Genomic DNA, 25,419 nt, shown 5'->3' with positions numbered 1-25,419 from the left:
CAAAAAGCAAGTGCCCTTCCTCCCCTGCCCCCCCCCCCCACACACACACCCCTCTCCCAGGGGTACCTGCTTCGTCCGGGGAGCTGGGCGAGGCGCTGTCGTGGGACAGGGTGGTCCAGCTCGACTCCTCGTCGCTGGGCGCCAGGTTCTGGATGCGGTGCAGGGCGCAGTCCGTCTTGGCACCCGTCTTCGGATGGTCCTTCTTGGTCTCGGGGCTGGACGACACGGTGGCGACCGGGCCATCTTCGGGGCTGACCTGGGACTTGTTTGGTTTCTGCGGCAGCGTGTCCCCGTTCCCGATGACGCCGGGGGAGGCCTGGCCCTGGCCCAGCGGGGCCTTCTCCACCTCCCCGCCCCCGAGCTGGCTGCCCGGGGCCGGCTCCAGCTCCAGCTCCCTGGTGGAGGTCTCCAGGTCTGCATAGTAGTTGAGGAAGCTCTTGGTTCTCCTGGGTTGGGAGGGTAAGAGGTCACAGCCCGGGGAACCCTGCGGCTGGGGCTCTTTGCCCTCTAACTTCTCCGAAGTGATGTTGATGACGGCGGCGGGGCTGGCGTTCTTGTTGGGGTCCTGCTGCCCCTGCTCGGCGGCCTTCCGCAGCTGGTTCTCCCCGTTCTTCACCAGCTTGATGTTGGCCGAGCCGGTGCCCAGCAGAGGCTGGGCGGCGGGGTCGGAGAGGCCCATGGCGGCCTGGATGTTCGTCAGGGCATACTTCTTCCTGCATTTGGGGGGGGTGTTGTCCTTGGCTCCCGTGTGCTTGATCTCGGCGTTCAGCTGCTCATTGTGGGAGGAGCGGAGATGGAGGGTGTTGGGTGGGGTGACCGGGCCGTTCCGATGCGTGGCATCCGTGGTGCCGCTGCTGGCCATAAACACCGCCAGAGTGTCCACACCCGAGGCAGCTGGAAGACAAAGGGGACTGGGCATTAGCCGCCTGGCACGAGAAGCCACTGAGCATACAGAGAGAGCAAACAGTTCGAGGCGGAAATCTGAAGGATGAAGGCGTCTGTCGCAACATGTTCTCGTAAAATTGACCCGTTTTCCTCTTGATTGTCACCATTTGCTTCTAGATCAACTAGGAGCAAATGGAAGGCTTACTGTGAGTTCCCAAAAGCCAATTTACAGAAGAGCTAAGAGGTCTGAGGGCCCACGTTTTACCTAAAATTAAAAAGTATCTCTCTTTTAGCCGAAACCGGTTTGGCTCAGTGGATGGAGCGTCGGTCTGCGGACTGAAGGGTCCCAGGTTCGATTCCGGTCAAGGGCATGTGCCTTGGTTGCGGGCACATCCAAGGTTGGGGGTGTGCAAGAGGCAGCTGATCGATGATTATCTCTCATCGATCTTTCTAACTCTCTATCCCTCTCTCTCTCTTCCTCTCCATAAAAAATCAATAAAATATATATTTTTAAAAGTATCTCTCTTTTGAATTCACATGGAAACATTCAGATGGCTTCCTTTTACACAACCTTGAAAATCACCCCCTTTCCAAACATTTACACCACATTTCTATCCCATTGTTCCCTCGGGCAACAAAAAAGCTGCTGGAAATCCCCTGGGGCCCAGCAAGTGTGCTCCCGGGGTTGAGTGTTGACCTATGAACCAGGAGGTCATGGTTCGATTCCCAGCCAGGGCACACGCCCGAGTTGTGGCTCCATCCCCAGAAGGGGGCGTGCAGGGGGCAGCCAATTCATGATGCTCTCTCATTGTTGATGTTTCTCTTTCTCTCTCCCTCTCCCTTCCTCTCTGAAATCAACAGAAAATATAATTTTAAAATCCACTGAGGGCTCCAGCTTTCTTCCTTTCCGTTTTTGTTTTTTTTAAAATCAATCTTTATTGTTCATATTATTACAAAGATTCCTCATTTCTTGCCCTCTCCACCAGGTTCCCACCCCACCCTCCGCCCCCTCCCTACCCCCCATTGTCCTCATCCATAGGTGCACAGTTGATGTTCAGTCTCTTCCCCCCTCCACCACTCCCCCTTTCCCCGAGAACTGTCAGTCCACTCCCCTCCAGTATCTCCGACTCTACTACAATCAACAGCTAATATTGTTCATCAGGTGTTTCAATCTCCTTTTTGTTGTTGTTTTTTTTTTTTTTAATTAATAAACTTTTACACTTCTAAGAATAAATTTTAGAATCTAATAATTTTAAACCTTGTTTTTTCTGCCCTGGGAATTGAGAAGCAAACTTGTTTACATGTAAACTTGCCCCAAATGTAAATGAACACATTGTTTAAAGATAGCTGCTGGTTGGAATTGGATTACCTGTTCTGGGTGGGAAGGGCTTGTCCTCCCCTTTCTCCATTAAAATTAAGGTGTTACCTTTAAAACCTCTTTTTGGCAAGAGACCTTAAACTTTCAGAACTTTAAACTTTTCAGGTAGTAAATCAGTTACTAAGCATTTTCTCAAATCAATAATACCTCCACATGCCCAAGGATACACTTCACACAAAAGACATTTCCAAATAGATCAACCGACCTCATCCAGACCCCACACAAGGCACTCACAGATCAACACCCCAGCGCTATAATAACTCAACACATCCAGATCTAAGCCTTCATCACTTGATTCAGCAGACCCTCAAGTTCCCCTAAAAGTTTCCAGCCATGTCTGAGAGGCAGCCCTGGGGCATGAGCAGGCGAGGAGCGAGCTGTTCCGGGCCTGGCTGCTCCAGGCCTGGCCTCTGTTGCTCTGGTCCGTTCCACAACCAGCTGCTCCGGGTCTGGCCACTGCCTCTGCAGGCCTGGCTGCTGCTGCTCCGGGCCTGGATGCTCCTGACCCGGCTGCTCTGGGCCCAGCAGCTCTGGGCTCGGCTGCTCCAGGCCTGGCTGCTCCTGACCTGGCTGCTCCCGACCCGGATGCTCTGGGCCCGGCTGCTCCGAGCCTGGATGCTCCCGGCCTGGCTGCTCTGGGCCCGGCTGCTCCGGGCCTGGCTGCTGCTGCTCTGGGCCTGGCTGCTCCCAACCTGGCTGCTCTGGGCCCGGCGGCACCGGGCCTGGCTGCTCCCGGCCTGGCTGGTGCTGCTCCGGGCCTGGCTGCTGCTGCTCTGGTTCTGGCTGCTGCTGCTCTGAGGCCTGGCTGCCCCTGCTCCGGGCCCAGCTGCTACTGCCTTGGGCCTGGCCACTCTGGGCCTGGCCGCCGCCGTTCCAACATTCTGCCCTTTTTTTTTTTAACGCATTTATGTTGCAATGTTGGCTGCTGAGTTGAGTTCTGTCTTAGTCTTCGATTTTTCAAGATCTTCTTTGTGTTCTTTCTTAAGTAATTTTATCTTTTGCTATAACTTGATTTCTTCACATTGAAAACTTCTTCAGTTTCTTCCTCCTTGTCCTGGAAGCCCAGCAGGCTGGCCTGCGGCGCCCCTTTGTTCTCCGCGGCCTCCTGCGCGGCTTCAGCCTGTTGCCGGGGTCGGCGCTGCCCAGGAAGCAGTTCCCGGCCTCGGCTCCGTGGCCCGCGATCAGCGGTTGAGGGCCCAGCGGCACCTCCCTCCTGGGGGCCCTGTTGCCTGGCTCCTCGCTGGCGCCCGGCTGGCCGGTGTCCGGCAGCGGCTCCTGCTCCTCATGGCATTCTTCCCAGTCTGAAGCTTTTTTTCTCCTTCCCACTAGGGCAATCTAGCATCAGAGTCAACAGACTGTCCTCTGCGTGCAATGTGCGTGACTCCGGGGGTTCTGCCTTTCGCCGCTCCCCTGGGATTCCGCCTCACAGCCCAGTCTCCCTCTGTTTGAGCCTGGGTCCCCAGGGTATGGCCTAGAACTGGGGCTTAACACTGTCGGTTCTGGGGTTCAGCCCACTCTGGGGCTTTTATTTCCTTCCTGCTAGGGAACGCCAAGCAGACACCCAGCCTTCCCCTCCTCTCCGGCTCCATCCTCTCCGTGCACGCACAGCATGTCTCCGTACCTTAGGCTTTTTCAGCTCCTCTGATTTTCCTTCTGGTTTTCTCTTTCCTTCTTGCTGTAGAGTTTTCAGTCAGTCGACTACCTGTAGCTCTGGGCAATGTCCATTTTATATTTTAGTTGTATTCCATTGAAATTGTTGTGTGCGGCTGTGGTTAGGTGTTTACCTGTGCAGCCATCTTGGATCCTCCCCTATCCCTTCCTCCAGCTTTCTTAATTAACTTGAATGGTCCCTGTTCAATAATGCACTCTACATCCAAGGTAATTTTTCTCAATCAGGTTTTAGAAACTGTGTTTGGAATGCCTAGAAAAATCGCACCCCCATTAGAGTGTTTTGCTAATGTCTTTGTAAACATTTTTGACTTGGGCTTAGTGTTTGTACTGAACAGAAATGCTGGTGAAATGCCTTCATTGCTCAAGAAACACACACACACACACACACACACACACACACACACACACACCCCTATTACTAATAATATAACATTGAGCCCTGACTATGTTGCCCTGAATTAAACCACAGACTCAGCTGCTCTCAGCACCACGTGCCCTTGCAGGACTCCTAGGCAACTATCTGACAGTTGCATTTATCTCAGATATTGTTCACACCGTCCGTGATTTATTCCATGTGTCTCTTGCTGAGAAGAGAGAAGAGTTCCTCAGACTGGACGGGAATAGAATTCATCATCGAGAATTCCTGAGGTTTCACATTTCCCAGCCAGTGAGGAATGACTTCTTCCTTATCTGATCCTTTGCAGTCCAGGGAGACCTCAGTGAGTTCTCCACCTCAGTGGGTGAGCCTCAGCTCAGCGCCTAACATTCCTAAGATTGCTCTGTGACAACTCCCTCCTCCTCCCCCAGGCTCCACGGGGACCTCCACAGGGAGAGGAAGGCGAGAATGTTCCCTCCGGGAGCTGGGAGGCATCTCTCTGTTATCAAGTTCACAGGATGGGCTGTTTCAGACAAGGATGCCCCACTCATCCCAGAGTCTGCATGCTTCTAGGAAACCAGGCCACGTCTATGCAGTCTAGGCAGCGTCCCCCTTTACCACAGAAGGACCGTGTGGCCCATAGAGATGGTTAAGGGCTGTGATCCCACGTGGCCTGCCCCTGGGCCCCATTCTGCGGAATTATTATTTGTGAGAATGGCTGCTCACCCAGCACCCGCCTCAGCACTTGGGCTTCAGGTTACAGGAACAGAGAATTGAGTGCGTTTCTCCCTTTCAAACAATTTTTTTGAGACTAAATAAATAAATAAAATTAATACTGTTTTGGCTACTACTCCCATTTTATGGAAAACATATGTTTCCATTTATAATTCAACCTCACTCAGGTGTAGCATTTGTTATGGGAAGAAACCATCTTGAACCCACATGAAGTTTTCCCCGAGACACAGCCCCACCATGCAGACACACAAGGGAAAGTTGCCTTTAGACTCTCAGGTATTTAGACTGACATTATTATGAGAAAGTTGGAAATCTGCTGGCGTTTAAAAAGGCATGACAAGAAATTCCATAAAGCTATTTTATGCCAGGTTCTACATCCTAGCAGTGTATTAGGGATACATTTTTGTTTATAACCATAAACATTTTCCGAAAGAACACCGTCCACATTTCCAGGTGATTTAATATTCAAGTCACTTTCATATCCTGGGTGTGACAGATAAATACTTTTAGCCATGTTCATATCAGCCTTTGGAGCTCAAACGGCTCTGCATATGCTGGGGTTTTTGTTGTTGTTGTTGTTGTTGTTTTAAATATTTTATTAGTTTTTTACAGAGAGGAAGGGAGAGGGATAGAGAGCTAGAAACATCGATGAGAGAGAAACATTGATCAGCTGCCTCCTGCACACCCGCTACTGGGGATCTGCCTGCAACCAAGATACATGCCCTTGCCCAGAATCGAACCTAAGACCCTTCAGTCTGCAGGCTGACGCTCTAGCCACTGAGCCAAACTGGTTTCAGCTGCATATGCTGTGTTTATAGATCAAAGTCTTAACACAGTGTGAGTGTGTCTTAGATGTGAAATGATGATGGTGTCATCGGAAAGGTCGGATCTAGCACGAAGGCAGCCCAGGGAATTCTATGCAGTTACAGTGTCTCCGGGGGATGACATATCTGAGAGGCAGTCCTTTGGGTTCAAAGGGTCATGAAGTAGGTAGAGGTTAGCAAAACCCTAGAAAGACCCAGGCTGCAAGAGAAAGGCCCCCAAAAGTGACAGGCAGTGGCCTGAGCATAGGAACACAGACCTTGGGATCAGAGAGACTGGCTGGAGCCCTGTCCGTGATTCTCACCAGTTGAGTGACCTAGGACACCAGACCTTCCGTTTCCTTGTCTGAAAAATGGGAACAATAGTAGTACCAGATTGTTGTGAGGATTAAAATGGGAAATGCCAGTAGGAAGTTTAGCATAAGACGTAGCAATAAATGAGAGCAACCCTCACCCCTTTTTTTTCAAGGGACAGAGCCCAGGGCTGCCTATCAAGACCCCCAAATTAACCTCCCTATTTGGTGTGAGTGATCAAAATGGTCTTATTACAGAGATACACAAAGAGTAAGAAGACTAATAGGAAAGGATAAAGAAATTGGGTCTAGAAGGGTTTAATTATGAAAACAAAAAAAATTCCTCGGGCTTAGAAGAAAGGAGGTTTGTGTGGGGTTTTTTTTTCTCCCCAAATATATCTCTATTCGTTTCAGAGAGAAAGAGGGAAAGAGAGATAGAAACATCAATGATGAGAGAGAATCATTGATTGGCTCTTCCTGCACGGCCCCCACTGGGGATTGAGCCTGCAACCCGGACATATGCCCTGAATGAGAATCAAACCATGACCTCCTGGTTCAGAGGTCGATGCTCCACCGCTGAGCCACACCAGCTGGGTGATGTGTTTCTTTTTTTTAAAGGAAAGAAAATCTTACCATGTCTCTTCAAACCTTCTACTATTTGGCTATCTTCTTTGGAGTAAAAAGGCTAAGAATAAAGCCAAACTCCTTAACATAACAGACAAGTTACTTCAACTCCCTGTTTCTAATGTAGATAACAGTACCTACACCCTGGTGAGCTGCCATGGGGCCTGAGAGAGATGACTGTGGGGCACTTAGCCCAATGCCTGGCACCTGTAAGAGCTCGGCCCCTAGAGTAGGGGTGTCGAACTCAATCAGAGAAGGGGCCAAAATCTAAAATCCAGCCTAAATCGTGGGCCGAATGGTTTACTGAACAGTCATAAACTGTCATTGGGATGGAAACGCAGCGGAGTGCAGTGATGACAGCGCGGGCCACATTGCAAGGCCTGGCGGGATGGATTTGGCCCGCGGGCCTTGTGTTTGACACATGTGCACTAGAGGGATCACTCTTATTTCACAGCTCCCTCCTCCCCTGTACACTTTGTCTCTGGCCACCAAGCTCAGGCGAGCATTTATTGTGCACCTTCTTCCTGCCAGGCCCCGTGCTGGGGAAGGGGAAACCAAGGCACCTGCCGTGCTTTCAGCCTCGTGGAAGACAAACACACAATAAAGGGAGAGAGATCGACCAGGGTGGGCGTCTGGGAAGGTGCAAAGGAGGAAGTGATCTTCCCACCTCAGGCTGGGGAGGATCAGAAGGTCAGAGAGGGCGGGTTACCCTGTATATAGTCTGAGCAAATCAAGACAGGAAAGGAGAGGTGGTTAAGGGGGAGGTGGAGGGATCAGGCAGAGCCCGACAAGACGTGCTTGAGGCAGAGAAGATCAAGCGCTTCAACAGCAGCCTTTTAAAAAGCCAGCAGATTTCCAACTTCCTCACAACAGATTTCCAACTTTCTCACAGTCTTGACTCCTCTGACCCGTCTAAAGATGTTATTGATAAGGAAAAAAACCATCATCAAAATGAAAAGGCAACCTATGGAATCCGTGGAGAAGGAAAGGAAAGAAATACTCTGAGTGGGAGGTGCAGTGAGGGTGTCAGGTGGCACCCTAAGGGCCGGCCTTCAGGACAAGGTTGGTTCTGGTCTTAGATTTCTGAAAGGCGGACAAGGCCCGAGATTTTTGCCATCCCCTGCCCGTCTATTTGTCATGCTGCTCTGCGTGTTACCTATGAAGATCCAACATCAATGCAAGAGGATCAATTCCTATTCCAGAGCTAGATATAAGCTCAGCGGTAAGAGGGTGACAAGAACTAATGGGACTGCTGCCGTCACTCCCCTGCGGGATGGAGAAACATCTATTATGACCTGGCATGTATTTTCTCCTTTTCTGATAAATGCCCTCAAATTTTTTCCTGAGGAATCAGCCTTCCTCCACACCCATTCAACAGATTTTCTGGGGTGTGTACCACCACCACAGAGTCAGTCCTCAGGCTGAGGTATCAGCAGTGAACAACACTGACGCAACAAAAACACCCGCTCTCACGGAACTTACATTCTAGGGACTCAGCCCCTGTGTTTCAGGCAGAGATGACGCCACCCCTGACTTCGTGGCCCAGGCCCAGCCAGTCACAGTAGGAAATCCCCATGGCCGTGGTGCCTGGTTCAAGGAAAAGCATGAGACCCACACTCAGCCAATCCTGAGGCTTTTCCCACAGTGATCAGAAGGGAAGCACTCTCTTTTCCCTTCTTGAACTAGAAGACAGAAGCTTTAAGGAGTCGCCATGGAAGGAACCTACTTCTGGCTTAATAAGCAAGAACGGAACACAAGGGCAAGTAGAGTGAAGACAGAGACAAAGTGAGCAGGCTGCAGTGACATCGTTGGAATCCCTAAAAGAAGCCGTGTCTGAAACAGAACACCCAGGAACTGCTAGGGTATAGAAGCCAATCAATTATTTCTTCTTCCTTCCTTCCTTCCTTCCTTCCTTCCTTCCTTCCTTCCTTCCTTCCTTCCTTCCTTCCTTCCTTCCTTCTTCCTCCCTCCCTCCCTCCCTCCCTCCCTCCCTCCCTCCCTCCCTCCCTCCCTTGTTTCCTTCCTTCTCTTCCTTCCCTCTTCCTCCTCCTCCTTCTTCTTCTTCCTCCTCTCTCTTTTTTTGCTTAAACTACTTTAAGATGTTTTTCTCCTTTTAGCATCTTAGAAGAGCCTTAGTTAATATACAAAGTATTTTTTAGGAAGCCTAAACAGAACTAGGCAAGCCAGGGTCCTGTTAGTTCCACGGCTAGCAAAGCTTTCCTCAAGCCCGGAGTCACAGAGGTCCCAGCCCCAGGCTGACCCCATTCCTCAGATGACATCCTCACACACCCCGTGCTGGAGCCTGTGGTTAAACCTGCTCCCCGCTTCTCTTTCCTGAGACCTCGAGCCTTCTGTCGACGAAAAAAAATTTGTCAGGAATGACAGGAAACTCCGCTCTTCCATAACCCGCTGCTCTTTCTCGGCTCCCGTGACCCGCTTATAAAACTGGAAACTGACAGATGGCCCCGGGTTTGATGGATGGGCCCGGGGAAGCCGGACGTTGGGCCCTCCCTTAAATGAGACTTCACATTGTCCTCATTTTTATGTTTTCCGCTGTACAGTTTCATTCCCACCGAGGAGTTCACAGCAAAACTTCTGCCCTGAGGGGTGTTGCCTTTTGAACTAGACCTCAAAGTAGTAAGGAAATGGAACAAACTCGGAGGTTTTCTATTTTTCTTTCTTCTAGGAAAGAGAGGCAAAATAAAGCTGGTTTCCTGAAATTACTCATGAAAGTAAACGCTCCATGTGACAAAAATGATAAGGACTTCTCCAGGAACCAAAGAGGAAAAGCTCCTGGGGAGGCGGCGTGGGTCACTGGCTCCGAGAGATCACAGGATTCGTACCTGGGAAGTTTCTGAAGCAGGAAAAGCAGCTTCACAAGGCTGGTTCCCAGGGTGACTTCCCCAGGCTCTTGGAGATAAAGGGGTGATTTTAAGATCATCTTTTCCCCCATCTGGGTCTAAACCAACTAAGGGTTTTCCATTCTCCACTCAGCGCCAATTGCCTGAGGGCCCACTCTGTCCAACGTCCCCAGTGGGAAGGAGGAGAGTCAAGAAAGGTGTACCAACGGCTTTCCTTGAAGAAACTCAGTCAGATAGGGCAGCAGAGAAATAAACTTATTAAACAAACTCACAATGGCTAAAGACAGAGGGGCTTAAAGAAGATACTAAGGATGAGGAGAGAGGGTCAGGAAAGGCTCCCACCAAAAACACAAGACAATAAGAACAGAGAAAATAGTGGAGGTGGGTCCTGACAGGTGGGTAGGAGTCCACCAGTCCACAAGGAAGAGAAGCCCCCAGGTGGGGGGAAAGATGGCATTGCAACATCATATCTGATACATGTGATGACTGACTATTTGGGAAACACAAATCAGAATATGTGTTTTCAAATAAGAATTAGGATATTCGGAGTAGTCACGTTGGGATATGATACGCTAATTTCAAGGATATTACTTCTGCTCAATTTCTAGGTTTCATCATTTACATCATTTAGAAAAGCTTCAGTGTCTTCTGAAGATGAATGCTTTTTGTATTTTTTTGTTTTTTGTTGGTATTTTTTTTTAACATTTAAAAAAATATATTTTTATTGATTTCAGAGAGGGAGAGGGAGAGAGAGAAACATCAATGAAGAGAGAATCGTCGATATAGGCTGCCTCCTGCACACCTACACTGGGGATTGAGCCCCCAACCTGGGCTTGTACCCTGGTGGTAATCAAACCATGACCTCCTGGTTCATAGGTCAAGGCTCAACCACTGAGTCCCCACGGCCAGGCTACGGACGTTTTTGGCCAACTCTGGTGAACACAGTCAATGATCAAGCCTGGAAATATTGATTTAGGTAAAAAAAAAAAGTAGTAAGGTATCATGTACTGATGCAGGTTTTCTTGAATTAGCTAACCACAAGAATTCAAAAAAAAAAAAAATTAAACAATGAAAGAAGCCTTAAAATAAGGAAGTAACTTGACTATGTCATAGCTAAGACCTATTCGGAAGAGACACCCAAGTTGAATCTTGAAGGTTCAACAAGAATTTTGTAAGCAGATAATGGTATAGATTTTGGTATGTTTGTTTTTGAAAGGTTCTCAGTAGTCACAGCTCCTAAGAGTTAGAAAATGGGGTTGAGGCATACTTTATCCCACTTCTTGGTCCAGACTCTCTCTTAATAGCTGCCATTTAAATTAAAAGAAAAAGAAAAAGAAAAAGGTGGAATATGATATTCTACTGAAGTAAGAAAACTGCTTTCTTAGCAAAATTGGTTACATTCAATACCAATGCATGATGGTAGTAGCTTTTATTGATAAACCATGCTGTATAACAGCTTCATTATCTCTTATTTAACTACAAAGGATAACCCAATTTGAGTATCAACAGAAAGAATGACTAAGTCAGCATAACCAAATACAGTGGCCATAAGAAATTTCCACAAGCTATTTGATTAGTTCACCCCCATTTAGAGGAAAACACATCATTTAATATATTTGCCAGCTTTGTTCCTAAAATGTTTCCAAATTGAGTCTTGCAAATGTAATAAAAATTTTAATGCTAAAGAATTCCTAAAAGGATTTATTCTCAACACTTAAAATGTACTTTTAAAAGCACACGCATGTTTGCCTTGATTTTCCAAAATTAACATACCTATTCAAATATGTTAGTATAAAGAAAATCTACTTCCTGGCCCCAAATTTACACAGTATAAATTAGCTAACTTCTAAGAATCACCTCAAAGTGCCTAATTTTCCTCTGTGAACTTAGGTGTGCCATACTGGTTTTGGCTGACTTTTGTATAAATAGGATATTCCTGCCACTTACATACCTCTAATGAGTTTAGTGTTTATTTTATTGTTTAATTTCAGTTCTCTGTTGAAATGTAACATGCAATGTTACATAACATGAAATGTTATATAAAGAAAAGAAAGCTTTGGCATACTTTATGAGTTTGATTTAAAATTTAGGGACATTCATATCTATTTGTCTATGGTTAAAAATCTATTTAAAAACTCAAAATTCTCTAAGTGGCATGTACCCTAACAAACATGGAATCCATCCAGATGTATCTCCCACTTATAGTCCTCTACTCTGTTTAATTCCAAATGTTACTGCCATTGCTTTTTCCTTATTGTGTTACTGTGATGCTAAGAATTAAATCCCACACCATCTTGTGTGTAGACTGGCATCCATCATGTCACAAAGAAGGGAACATACAATAAAATTAAAGTGATTTTTCTTAGGGCCTGAAATTCATCAGCATTAAATGCAAAAGAATGCTGACTTGAGGCGCTCCATTCCCGGCAAAACCCGCATCAGCTAAGAGGCTGTTTACAGAGACTCACAACCAACAGCTGCTTTGCTCGTGTTAACAGTTCACAGGCTATAACGTGAAAAGCTAGATGGCAAAGCGTGATCGTTTCAATTTCCATTATAGTCAGTTAAACTATTTTCATATTATGATATTAGCAGAGTTGTGCAATTATGACATGAATACAGTTAAGTACAATTGATTCTCCTACTATATTTTTTAAAGATTCATCTTTCTATGACATTAGTGAAAAAAAATTAAAACCCAAAACATGTTATCTTAGCAAATCATATGTTTAACATCAAAACAATCATCTATCAGACTTATTTGTTAGAGTTTCAATATTCAACTGCTTGTCTGCATTGAAACATGTGAAAGTGTATCTGACCTGGAAGTACTTCTGACATGGGTCGCTGGACGTCAGCAATCGAGCAGGAAATGGGTTATAATGTGAAATCTGAAAAGAGGGATCATTTGAGAAATTAAAACTCCAAATAACAAAGCATATAAGGAAAAAAGCATATCATTGAAAATCCTTCCAACGCTGTTTAAAATGTTAAACAAATTTTGTCAGATAATGTCCAAATTTTTGTTTATTTAGTTGCTTATAACCACTTTTGGCTAAAATTTGAATTCCTGCTCAGTCACGTTTCCCAAAACATTTGTGATTATTATTATTTTTTTCATTCCAGGCTTATGTTTATCTATCTACCTATCTATCTATTTATCTAATATTTATCTAAAGTTTCCAATGCCTTCTCATTAAAAACACACAATTCAGAAGCCAAATAGGAAAAACAAAAAAAGGGTACATTTCACTATATAAAAATTTAAACCTTCTGTTTAGAAAAGAAAAAAAAAAAAGGCTCTAAACAAAGTAAAGACAAAAAAATGGGGGGGGGGGGGGGGGGGAGAGAAACCACCAAAAATGACATTAAAAAAGCTCACTTCCTTTACATAGAAAGAATGCCTTGAAATTATTAAGAAAAGTATGAGCAAATCTGTAGGAAAATGAGCAAAGAATAGGTACAAGTCCCAAGAGAAACACAAATGTCCAAAAAACGTATAACTATCCGCCCTTGAAACTAAAAAAAAATGCAAATTTAAATAATAATGATTTATTGGCTTTCCTATATTAGACTGCAAAGACTAAGAGGCTTGGAAACATATAACCTAAGGCAAGGACACTGGAAATAGGAGTCATTAAACCTTGCTGGTAGGAATAAAAACTGGCAAAACTCATTTAGAAATGTCCGAGCAAATTACAAATATATGAACCCTACTGCTCAGCAATTCCATTTCTAAGAATTTATTTTATAATTTAGAATATATATTTTATAATTATTTTATAAATCTTATAATTTATTTTGTATTGATTTCAGAGAGGAAGGGAGAGGGAGAGGGAGAAGGAGAGGAAGAGGTGACAGAAAGAGAAACATCAATGATAAGAGAGAATCACTGATTAGCTGCCTCCTGCACACCCCCTAATGGGGATCCAGATGGCAACCTGGGCATGTGCCCTTGACCAGAAATGAACTTAGGACCCTTTAGTCCACAGGCCGACACTCCATTTACTGAGCCAAACCAGCTATGGCAAGAATTTATTTTATAGACAAACTCACATGGATTCTATTGTTCTAAAAGCAAAGGATCGGTAACAACCTAACTGTTCCTCAGTGGACAGCTGGCTCATGCAATTATGATACTTCCACAGAATGGAGCACTGTGCGGCCAGTAGGAAAAATGAGGCAGATCTCCGTGAGTTGATGGGAAAGGGCTTGCAGACAGACCACTGAGAGGTGGATAAGCACGCACGGCCCAGCGTGACTGAATTTGAGTAAACTCCTTAAGGCATATACATGTGCATACACTCACACTTGTGCACATGCACACACTCTTGCATTTACACAGAACATTTCTTAGAGGCATATTAAAGAACTAAATATTACAGTGGTATACTGCCAGTTTACCAAACTAGCTGCATAATAAGGAAAACTGGAAACAGACCTTATTTTCAATGAGTTGCTATCAGAAGTGTCGCTTAGAATGATAATCTGCTTTATTAATTCAAATGCGGATCCTGCAGTAATTCCAATTATATAAAGTACAAAAACAGGAAAAACTTATCTATGTCAGGATAATGGTCTACCCTGGAGGGCAGGAAAGGGAGAGAACGCAGGAGGGCAGCCTCCAGGGTACTGTGATATAATGTCCTAGTTCTTGATCTGGATGTGAAAATCCACCAAGCTGTTCCCTCGTGCCCACATTTCTGTATGTTTATTACACTTCTGTGACATGTTAAAAAATAAAAGTCAAATATGGAGGCTTACTAAAGCATTATTTAAATGGAGACACCTTATACAGGGGTTAGCAAAATTAGTTTTACAGTGGTGAATACACAAAACACAGTTTATTCTTGTATTATTATTTAATAATTATTGCATTTATTTATTCGTAATACAACTGTAAAGCTACTTTTGCCCACCCCTGCATTTGCAAACACTAAATCCTACGCTAACCTTTCCAAACTGGTAACTTTTAGTGGGTATTACCTGCAACTTTATGATTCAGATAATGACCTGACAACCTGGCCTACTGGCCCACAATACATTTTTTAATCATATTTTCACATACTGTGGGTATGGCTCACTGCTCTGCTATAATTAAGAGGATGGGTTTATTTTTAACTGTCCTGAAACAGCAGGAGATGCTTCCTCTGTCGTCTTTGCTTTTGCCCTAAGCCTTTTTCAGCTCCTTAAACATACTTCCCAATTCCATTTTCCTTCTTTCTAGCTTTTGTCTTCAGTGCACCTTAAGTTATAAGCAGAGACAGATGTGTGGTGATAGGCATCCCGAGAAAATGAATACCAATCAGGTAGAAGAAAGCTCAGAAAAGGCATACTTACAGGAGGATTTTTGAAAGGGCTTGAACAAAAACCTCAACATCGGCATACTTTTTAGTATGCATAATTCTGAAAATAAAATATTCCCCTCCCCCCCAACACAAACAAACTCCAACGTCTATAAAGTTCAGAACTGGATAGTTTGCTAATCACTTCATATTTTAAATGGCCCCGTCGTATTATTGCCTGACCAATATTTATTCTGTATTCTCCATGGGCAGGGGATACTTTAGTGAACAAAAACACCTCACCCACTTTCCTTGTCAATGGCTATGAATCACGAAATTACTCAAATCAGTTTACACACACACTTTGAATCATTATAAAAGCCGTGTTAATTAAAATACATTTCATTTTCAAAACTGAGCTATCAGCTGTTAAAGAGTGTGTGTGTGTGTGTGTGTGTGTGTGTGTGTATTTGGGGGGGACACCCTGTATGTTTCAGAGGAAAAGAACTCTGAGAAAATATAACGATGGGGCATGAATACTTCTCTGAGAAAGTAAGACTCAACTGAAGTGGAGGACTAACTAGGATTTAGCTAGGTAAGTACTTACTAAACCCCTACTATGTGTAAGGCACTCCCCAGCCTGAGAATAAAGCACGAATATGCAGAGCTATTTCCCCCTAGGAGCTGGTATCCTTGATGAATAAATCTTTACCTTGTAAAAACAGTTTCCAAGGAGGTTGTGGCATGGACTAAGTCTAATCCTATCTAATAAAGAGGGAATATGCAAATTGACAGTCATGCCATCACAAAGATGGTGGCGCCCATAGCCACAAGGTGGTGGTGCCCAGTTCTCTCAGTCCTGCTGGAGTCTCCCAGTCCTTTCAGCCCCACGGGGGGTCAGGGAGTCCTTAGGGGAGTGGCAGGCCCGTGGTGCAGCTGGAACCGCCTGCCACCGGAGTCCCACAGTCCTCTCAACTATAAACTTTATGAAATCTATTGTAAATACAGATCCAGTGTTTCCAATGAACATTCTGCATCTGGGTTGACTGCTGTAAGTGTAAACCACATGTTATATTTGGAGAATTTGCATTAAAAAAGTAAGGTTTTTCAGTAATAATTTTTAAACATTGATTATAAGTTGAAATAATATTTTAGATACTGCAAGTTAAACAAAACAGTTAAAATTAATTTCATCCATTTCTGTTTTTGAAAGTGGGTACTAGAAAATTTCAAATTACATATGTGGCTCATATGATATCTCATTTGGAGAAGTGCTGATCTAGATAATGCAGGCAGATTCTGAAACTTTATCCTAATCCAAATATTGTCTACCTTTCCCATAAAAGCAAAGACAGGCAGAAATGCTAGCTCAGCTGTAAAGCTAGAGAAAATTGGCTGGCATTCAGAACAAGTGCCTTTGCTTCCTGAAAAACCACATATGAGTTCAAAGACACCCGGGAAGCAGGTCAGGCCCTACAAGCTCCACATTAATACAGCTGTGATTAGCCCTGGCCAGTGGCTCAGTGGGTTAGAGTGTAGTTCTCATATTCCCAAGATTGCAGGTTTGATACCCAGAGGGCATAGACAAGAAGCAACCATGAATGCATAAATTGGTGGAACAACAAATCAAAGTGTCTCTCTCTCTCTCTCTCTCTCTCTCTCTCTCTCTCTCTCTCTCAAATAAATTTAAAACAAAAGAATGCAGTTGTAATTTTAAAACAAAGCTTAAAACTGCACAAGTGAAGCAATCTAAGCAAGAACAGTTTCCTTTCCAATAGCATTTTTGTGTCCTGGAATGGCACAAAACTTAAACAAAGGAGTGAATAAACAAATTCAATGCCCATTTGTATCTTATTTTGGTATAATGTGCTATCTACTTTTTTCCTCATTAAACACCAATATATAAATTTGAAATTATATATTTATTCAATGTATTATATGATAGTCTAAGCTTCATTGTCTTTTTAAAAAATATATATATTTTTATTCATTTCAGAGAGAAAGGGAGAGGGAGAGAAACATCAATGATGAGAGAGAATCATTAATTGGCTGCCTCCTGCACGCCCCCTACTGGGGGGTCAAACCCACAACCTGAGCAGGTGCCCTGATCAGGAATCAAATTTACAAGAATATCTGGCACAGTATTTGCAAGCTTTGCAGAGTGAGAAATTCTTTGTTGCACAGATTTATCCTCTCTGGTCTCCATCCCCAAAAATGCAAGGAATGGGTGCTGTAGATACCTCCAACCCTTAACTTTGAAAAGTCTAACCTCAGCCCAGAGTTACCCCTTCCTCTCCTTAACCCATTCAACACTTAGGTTCTAAATTATTGTGAACCAATAACAACGTCGGAAGTGTGTCTTATTCAACTGCACATTGTGGTTGCCAGCAATCTGACAGTTACTGTGAGGACTGAATGAGATGTGACAGGTGGCTTGCTCGCTTTGCTTAGTGCCAAACACTCGATAAAGGTAACTGCTGTTACCATTGTTATAATTATCATTTTTCTTACACACATGACCTGTTTTCTCAAGGAGGTTGTAAAATTTCTGAAGAAAAGCTAAGTCCCTTGGAGACCTCTGCACGTTCTCCATCTCTTCTCTCTGCCCTGTCCTGCTGTCTTGTAAAATGTTACACAAACAATAAAGCTGAGTTCAAGAATGGAGCTAAGAACTGCAATGATAATGAAAACTTTCTGCCATTACTGGAATCATTATCATTACTGCCAAGCACAGACAGGGCTGTCAAAAACGACTATCTTACCCATGCTCTTGAAACTATCGATATACAGGGTGTATTCATGGAAAAATATTTTAAAGTAGACACTGCATTCCAGGATTAGACCTGTCTCCTAATTTATGGTGACTCAATCTCACTTTAAGGGTTTAAACATTTCTCCTGAGGAACTTTACTTCTTTTCTTTTCTCTTTTCTTTTCTTTTCTCTCTTATCTTATCTTTTCGTTTCTTTTCTCTCTCTCTCTCTCTCTCTCTCTCTCTCTCTCTCTCTCTCTCTCTCTCTCTCTTTCTTTTAATGTATGCTTCTTTCCATTCAATGCTTTTCTTTTTTTTCTTTTTTAAATATACTTTATTGATTTTTTACAGAGAGAAAGGGAGAAGGATAGAGAGTCAGAAACATCGATGAGAGAGAAACATACATCAGCTGCCTCCTGCACGCCCCCACTGGGGATGTGCCCACAACCAAGGTACATGCCCTTGACCAGAATTGAACCCGGGACCCTTCAGTCCTCAAGCCAACGCTCTATCCACTGAGCCAAACTGGTTTCAGCGAGGAACTTCATTTCTATCCAGATGTATAAAATGGAGCAGGTGTGTCAGATGAGCAGGGTTCCTTCCAGTACCCACTCCATTGAACATTTATTGGGCACCTATACAAGGTATCAGGCATCGTGCTACGTAGGAATTTTATAAGGATCATCTCGTTCATCACTTCCAATAATCCCATGACAGAGGTACTATTACTACATCATGTTTACTAACGGGGAGACCGAGGCATGGGGGTTAGGTAACCTGTCCAAGGTTTCATGGAAGGCAAGGGACAAATCTGGCATCAGGACCCACATCTCTTTGCCTCCAAAAAGCAGACTCATAACCTCTATGCCACGCTTGTCAGGACTCTTTCTCTTGAAGTTGACTCAGATTACCTGAATCAATTAATTCTGCACGACACTTCTTGCCACACTTTAATTCTTTTGAAGTTTATGTCCAACATCCTGATAACAGTTCAACCACAAACAAAGGGGCTCTCTGTTGCTGACAAGCAAAACTCAGGTCCTCTTTTTTTCCTTATAGCTCAAGAGAGTGAAATGTAGTACAATTAAGAACAAGAGTTGTGAAATCTTAGCTCGCTCTGCAGATGAGTTCCAAAGTCAAAAAAATGAAGCAAAGCTCGACAACAAACTTACTTAGAAAAATCCTCTAAGTTGCCTACTTTGTACAATATACACAGTTTCCATTAAACAACTAAAGTGTGTGTGACTTTATGATGCATACACAATGAAGAGTGTTCGGTAAGTATGTGTATGCAAATTTTTATTTCAGTGCTTTATTTCTGCAGAGAAGAGAGAGGTGTAGCATAGAATATTTCACTCCACGGGAATAAACGTGATTTTTAGAAAAACTTTTGAGATGTAATTACTGGTAACAATTTCCTGCCATCTGCACACCTGGTGCTGCATAGCTGCTGCTGAGAATCACTGTTCTGGAAGAGCCTGAATTTACAGCAGAGAAAAAGCAATAGGTACAGGGACCTAATCCTGTCTCTAATGACTACAGGGTAAGCGAAAACAACATTTAAGGAGTTTCACTTATGATTCTAGCTCTTCACCTTTTTTTTTTTTTTTTTGTAAATGCCACTGTACTTTTTGTTTGGCTTTTTAAATTTGTTTTTCAATTGCAGTTGACATAATAATCTGGCCACTCAGTGTATATCCTATATAATAAAAGGCTAATATGCAAATTGTCCCCTCAACCAGGAATTCGACCAGCAGTCAGGCTGGACCCTACCTGTTTAAGAATTCATGCACCAGGCCTCTAAAAAAAAAAAAATAATAATAATAATAATAATATATATATATATATATATATATATATATATATGCACATATACACACACACACACACACACACACACACACACACACTGAGTGGCCAGATTATTATGCATTCAGAGATATACCATATGAAGTTATTACCTGGGTAAGTTTAGTACATCTGACCCTACACATAGTTATCTAGCTCTTCATCTTTCTTGATTCATTGTTCTCAAAGCCGGATTTAAAAATCAATTTCTAAAACACTATCAAACAAAGAAAAAGATGCATAGAAGGGAACACCCTGTATCCAGAAATGAAACTCAGGGGGGAAACACTAACTGGAACAGAAATATTTTCAAGATAGAACAATGAAAGTGAGTTTTTCCATGCATGAGTTGCCTTTATAACTCTTAACAAGACATTTTTTAAGCGAAGCAAAAGCTTGGCCCTCCCTTTTCATATTTCAAAGGCAAAACAGCCATAGTTTTGAAATAACAGCAATGTTTAATGCTTCTAAGAAGTGCTAGCTTAAAATATGCCGCTGGATAGTAATGGAGGGCGGCCTGCATCAATGGCCTTCCTCAACATCTTCTCTGTGTCCTTGCTTCCTGCTCGGTAAATGCAGTCTCTTCTCACTGGCTCAGACCTAGCTGTGCCACTTGCTTTGGTCAACAGATTTGCAAATGAGAAGACACAAAAGCTTGAAAAGTATGGCCCGTTTCCAGCCCCAGGAGAAAGAAAAGATCTGTGCTACTACCTCTGGGACATGCCCAGGCTGGGCTGCCGGAAGGACGTTGGAGACTTGGGTAGGACACCTGAATCCTCTTGGCCAAGGCCATCTTAGACCAGCCTACCTAAGCCAGCTGATCATCAAACACATGCCAGAGCACTGCAAAGACCTGCACACCATACCTGCAGCTGACTGGTGTAAACCCAGATCATAAGAATCACCCAGCCATCCTGTGGAGACTAATGGCTATTGTTTAAGCCATTAAATGTGGGGGTGGTGCCTTATGCAGCATTACTGTGGCAATAGGTAAGTGATACCGTAATTGTACCCACAACAACCGAAATGTTATAAAAGAAGAGCCACTCAGATTAAACCTGAATCAGTGCAGGGGAGAGCTGATGCTACGTGGGAATCCCGCTATAGGGAAGCAAATTCTTTTTTTTAATGTTACTTTTGTGTTGTTATTTTTTAAACTGAGATAACTTTAAGAACATTATATATAATAAGTTTCAGGTGTACAACACTGTAATTCAACTAGAGGCCTGGTGCACAAAATTTGTGCACGGGGGCGGCAGGGGGTCCCCTCAGCCTGGCCTGCACCCTCTTCAATCCGGAAGATGTCCATCTGCCTCTCACAATCCAGGACTGCTGCATTCCAGCCACTCGCCTGCCTGATCACCCCTAACCCCTCTGTCTGCCTGCCTGATCACCCCTAATTGCTCCCCTACTGGCCCGATCACCCCTAACAACCTCTGCCTCGCCCTGCACCCGGGACCCAGGATTCCCTCCTCTGGCCAGTCGCAGGCACTCGGGACCTGGGCTTCCAGCACTCAGGACTTGGGCCAGCTTTACCTGGGCCGGCTGCAGCCACAGGGGACCACGGGTGGGCAGTTTCACCTGGGCCACAGCCACTGGCGCCTGGGACCGAGGGGACCCTAGGGCAGGCGGCTTGTCCCTTTCCCGGGCCACAGGCCCAGGCGCAGCTGCTGACGCCTGGGACCATGGGTGGGCAGCTTGTCCCTCACGGGGACCATGGGAACCGTGAGGCATGCAGATTGTCCCTCTCCTGGGTCCCAGGCAAAGACACATTCACGGGAATCCAGGGCAGGTATCTTGTCCCTCTCCTGGGACTGCAGGGCAGGTGGCTTGTCCCTCTTTTGGGCCGCAGCCTGGCTGGTCCCCATTCCTCTCTCATGAGCTCATTTGTGCCAGGCTGGTCCCCATTCCTCTCTCCCCAGTGTGAGTGTCTGAGCTGTTATGGCCTTATGGCTATGGCGTGAAGCGTGAGGGCATGATGACCATTTGCATATTAGCTCTTTATTATATAGGATAGCCATATGCACTGTAGCATGCTCACCACCAAACATTTAGTTTCCATCTGTCACCATATATTGACCCCTTTACCCATTTCATTCTCCCCGCAACCCCTTCCCTTCTGCTAACCCCCATCTGCTGTCTGTGGAAGATGTATGCCCGCCCCATCTCACATGGGGCTGTCTTCCTCAAAGGAGGCTGCATCTTCATCCATACTGCTGTTCACTCACAACCTACAGCCATGTGCACTTCGCACATTAATTACAGCACCTCATGACAGTCATTTTAGGAATTTTGCATAAGGAAATATAAGCAACATTCCTTCTACTAGGAGCAAAATCAGAAACAAGCAAAATGCCCATCTATAAGAAATGGATTAAATAAAATATCACATCGGTACAGTGAAATGGAATTCATCATTTAAAAGCGAGATTGCTTCTATATGTAGTTATGCAGAAGCCTCGCCCTTAAATATTACTGAATGAAAAATCTATCTATAAAAATATGATGAGCATATTAGAATTCCACACACAGTGCTTCTAACTTTTCCGTATGTTTGAAAACTTGTCATAATAAAAAGTTGAAATAAAGACAGCATGTATAGTGTTATTCTTTCATAAATTTAAGAAAAATTTTATGCTATTAAATGATATGAAAATACAGAATACTAACAAGATTAAGTTCTATATAATTAAAAAAAGAATAATGAACAGACTGATATCCTAACAATGAATACATGACAAAAAGACATGTCCTTAAACAATTAAAATTATAATATATTAATTCAAAAGAAAGTAAAATAGATTTTAAAAATTATACAGACATGCAAGAAAAACATACATCTGTATTAGAATATACAGATGGTTCCCAACTTTTGATAGTTCAACTTACAATGTTTTTATTTTACAACGGTATAAAAGTGGCATGTATAATCAACTACATGAGATATTCAATGTTTCAGTATCAAATAGACTGTGTGTTAGATGATTTTGCCCAACTGTAGGCTAGGAAGTGTTCTGAGCATGTTTAAAGTAGGCGAGGCTAAGCTATGATGTGTGGTAGGCTAGGTGTATTAAACGCATTGTTGACTTACTACATTTTCAAATACTCTGGGTTTATCGGGACATAACCTCATCATAAGTCCAGGCGTACCGGTGTTAAATTAATTTATATCATCTCTTTAATATCTCTGTCTCCCCATTTGGAAAAGTCCCATGAGCACAGGGACTATGCCTGTTTCATTTATGAATATACTAGAGGCCCGATGCACAAAACTCATGCAAGGGCACAGCCCTCGCAGCCGCGGCTCTTGTAGCCGAGACTTTGTCCGGAAGGTCATCTGGGAGAACGTCCAGAAGGTCATTCAGCTGCCTGGTCTAATTGCATATTATGCTTTTATTATTATAGATTTCCAGTGCCTGGCACAGAGAAGACTTTTCTTTGTTTGCGTTTTTGTTTGTATTAAATATGCTTTTATTGATTTCAGAGAGGAAGGGAGAGGGAGAGAGAGAGAGAAACGATGACAGAGAATCACTGATCGGCTGCCTCCTACACGTCCCTTGCTGAGGATTGAGGCCACAACCTCAGCATGTACCCTGACCAGAATCGAAATGTGACCTCCTGGTTTATAGGTCAATGCTCAACCACAGAGCCACGCCGGTCAGGCCATCACAGATGTTTAATGAATACTTCTTAATGGAATAAGTAAAAATGTTCATCAAAATGTTAACAGCAGTAATCTCTGGGTGGCAGGATTTAGAAAAATGCCTTCTAATGTTTTATATGTTGATGATTTATGCAATTTTTTCATACTGAGTATGAAGCATTTTCATATTCAGAGCAAGAGTTATTTTCAATTTGATAGAAATAAAGTTTGTACATGAAGTTATAAATGCACATACCATATAGTTTTTAAAATAAAAAAAGGAAGAATAGCACCCCCATCCCACCCTACCCTCACTGCGTATGTCTCCTATTCATAAATGAAAGCTCTGGTGTAAAAAGTGATAAAGCCGAGTCTCGCTAGGGAAGATTAGATTTAGAGTTTGCGAACAGGAAGATAGGAACCACCGCCATCTACTTTCCATGTTGTATTTGATAGATTTTACTCTGTAGCTCAGAGAATAGGACTTCTTGGGGTGAGAGGAAGGGATTAAAAAAAGCAAAGAACCCGGTTGTGACAGTTTGGCACTACGTGGAGAATGGCTCACAGTGCCTGCAATTTCTGGAACGAAGATAACACCTTTTTATAAAATCTACACTCCACGACATGCCAAATACACAACACAGAAAAGCCGATGGCCGTGAGGCAAGAAGCACCAAACAGAACAACCCTAAACAAGAATGAGATGGAGCCTTAATCTGTTTAACGGGGGCCTCGTATACCTATTAGGGAAAACACAGGAGATGAACGGGCTTCACAAAGCAGATGGTCTTCCCCAGTTCTTTTTTTAACAAGATAATTAAAGGAAGCGAACGAGAGCAAGGATCTTGTTAAATTGGCCGAGGAAAATGATTTCATCTGAATAGGATGTGTGCGTTTTTGAAGGCAGGATCTTGAGTTTGCCCACAGAGCTGACACAGGTCATTTGGTGATGCCGGCATTAAAAGAGAAGCTGTTCCAAGGGCAATTGCCTCAGAGACAGCATGGGACCCCCTGCCGGGCCTTATTAGCAGAAGCAAGAAGGAAGGCTGAGGGAGAACAGGGCCCTGGGGAAGAAGCACTGGAATGAAGTCAGGACACATGGGACTTGACTTCTCAACTGTGATTTTGTCATGTTAATTTTTCGTAGAGAAGCCCATTATGCATTCCTCTATCCTATCTTAGTAGTGAGAATGAATGAGAAAAATATCTGTATAACAATAACTGTAAATGTAAAATTGTTAGTTTATAATAGAATGTTGTTTCGTTGCTTGATATTAGAGTCTCTTGTGCAGTATTAAGAATTAAAAATTGCCGAAACCGGTTTGGCTCAGTGGACAGAGCGTCGGCCTGCAGACTGAAAGGTACCAGGTTCGATTCCGGTCAAGGGCATGTACATTTGTCGCGGGCACATCCCCAGTAGGGGGTGTACAGGAGGCAGCTGGTCAATGTTTCTTTCTCATCAATGTTTCTAGTTCTCTGTCCCTCTCCCTTCCTCTCGGTAAAAAAATGAATAAAACATTTTTTTTTTTTTTTAAAGAATTAAAAATTGAGGGAATGGCCTGGCCGGCATGGCTCAGTGGTTAACCCAGGAGGTCACAGTTCAAGTCCCGGTCAGGGCATATGCCCAGGTTGTGGGCTTAATCCCCAGTGTGGGGCGTGCAGGAGACAGCCTATCAATGATTCTCTCTCATCATTGGTATTTCTCTCTCTCTCTTTCCATTTCTCTCTGAAATCAATTTAAAAAAATACATTTTTTTAAAAAGTCTGAGGAAATGGAAATGAATGTTCAGATGTTTTGAAACCAATAGAAGAAGAGAAACGATATCCGTTTCTGTTCTCCTTTAAGCTCCAAGACAATCTGGGGAAGAGAAGAAGGAGAGAAAGAAAAACAAAAGTGTACCTCAAAGGCAACTCAAGCTCTAGCCGGTTTGGCTCAGCGGATAGAGCATCAGCCTGCGGACTGAAGATGTCCCAGGTTTGATTCTGGTCAAGGGCACATGCCCAGGTTGCGAGCTGGATCCCCAGCGGGGGACCTGCAGGAGGCAGCCAATCGGTGATTCTCTCTCATCATTGATGTTTCTATCTCTCTTTCTCTCTCCCTTCCTTTTTGAAGTCAATAAAGATATATATTTAAAAAAAAAAAAAAAGCAACTCAAGAGTCCAGGTCAGCCTCTTGGCTGAGACAATGATAGGAGCCTGGGATCTTATACGGTCTTGGCTGGGATTCATCCAGAAAGGGCATTGCTCT

At 43.9% G+C, this 25,419-nt stretch overlaps 1 protein-coding gene across 14 annotated transcripts in view; it reads right to left on the bottom strand.

Annotated features, from left to right (window-relative positions):
* Positions 1–25,419, bottom strand: part of APBB2 (amyloid beta precursor protein binding family B member 2) — a 324,770-nt gene that overhangs the window by 149,596 nt on the left and 149,755 nt on the right. For 11 of the 14 annotated variants that reach the window (XM_036417779.2, XM_036417852.2, XM_036417754.2 and 8 more), the window contains one exon: positions 67–894. In XM_036417779.2, the coding sequence (XP_036273672.1) occupies positions 67–894 (828 nt within the window). Of the gene's footprint in view, positions 1–66; positions 895–12,466; positions 12,536–18,084; positions 18,096–25,419 lie in introns of those variants that run through there. The other 3 variants (XM_045573141.1, XM_045573143.1, XM_045573152.1) reach the window with 2 other exon arrangements.

The sequence above is a fragment of the Pipistrellus kuhlii genome, unplaced genomic scaffold (genome assembly GCF_014108245.1).
Source record: "Pipistrellus kuhlii isolate mPipKuh1 unplaced genomic scaffold, mPipKuh1.p scaffold_m20_p_1, whole genome shotgun sequence".
NCBI lineage: Eukaryota > Metazoa > Chordata > Mammalia > Chiroptera > Vespertilionidae > Pipistrellus > Pipistrellus kuhlii.
Note: the sequence above shows the minus strand (reverse complement) of the source record. Positions and strands in the feature narration are given on the sequence as shown.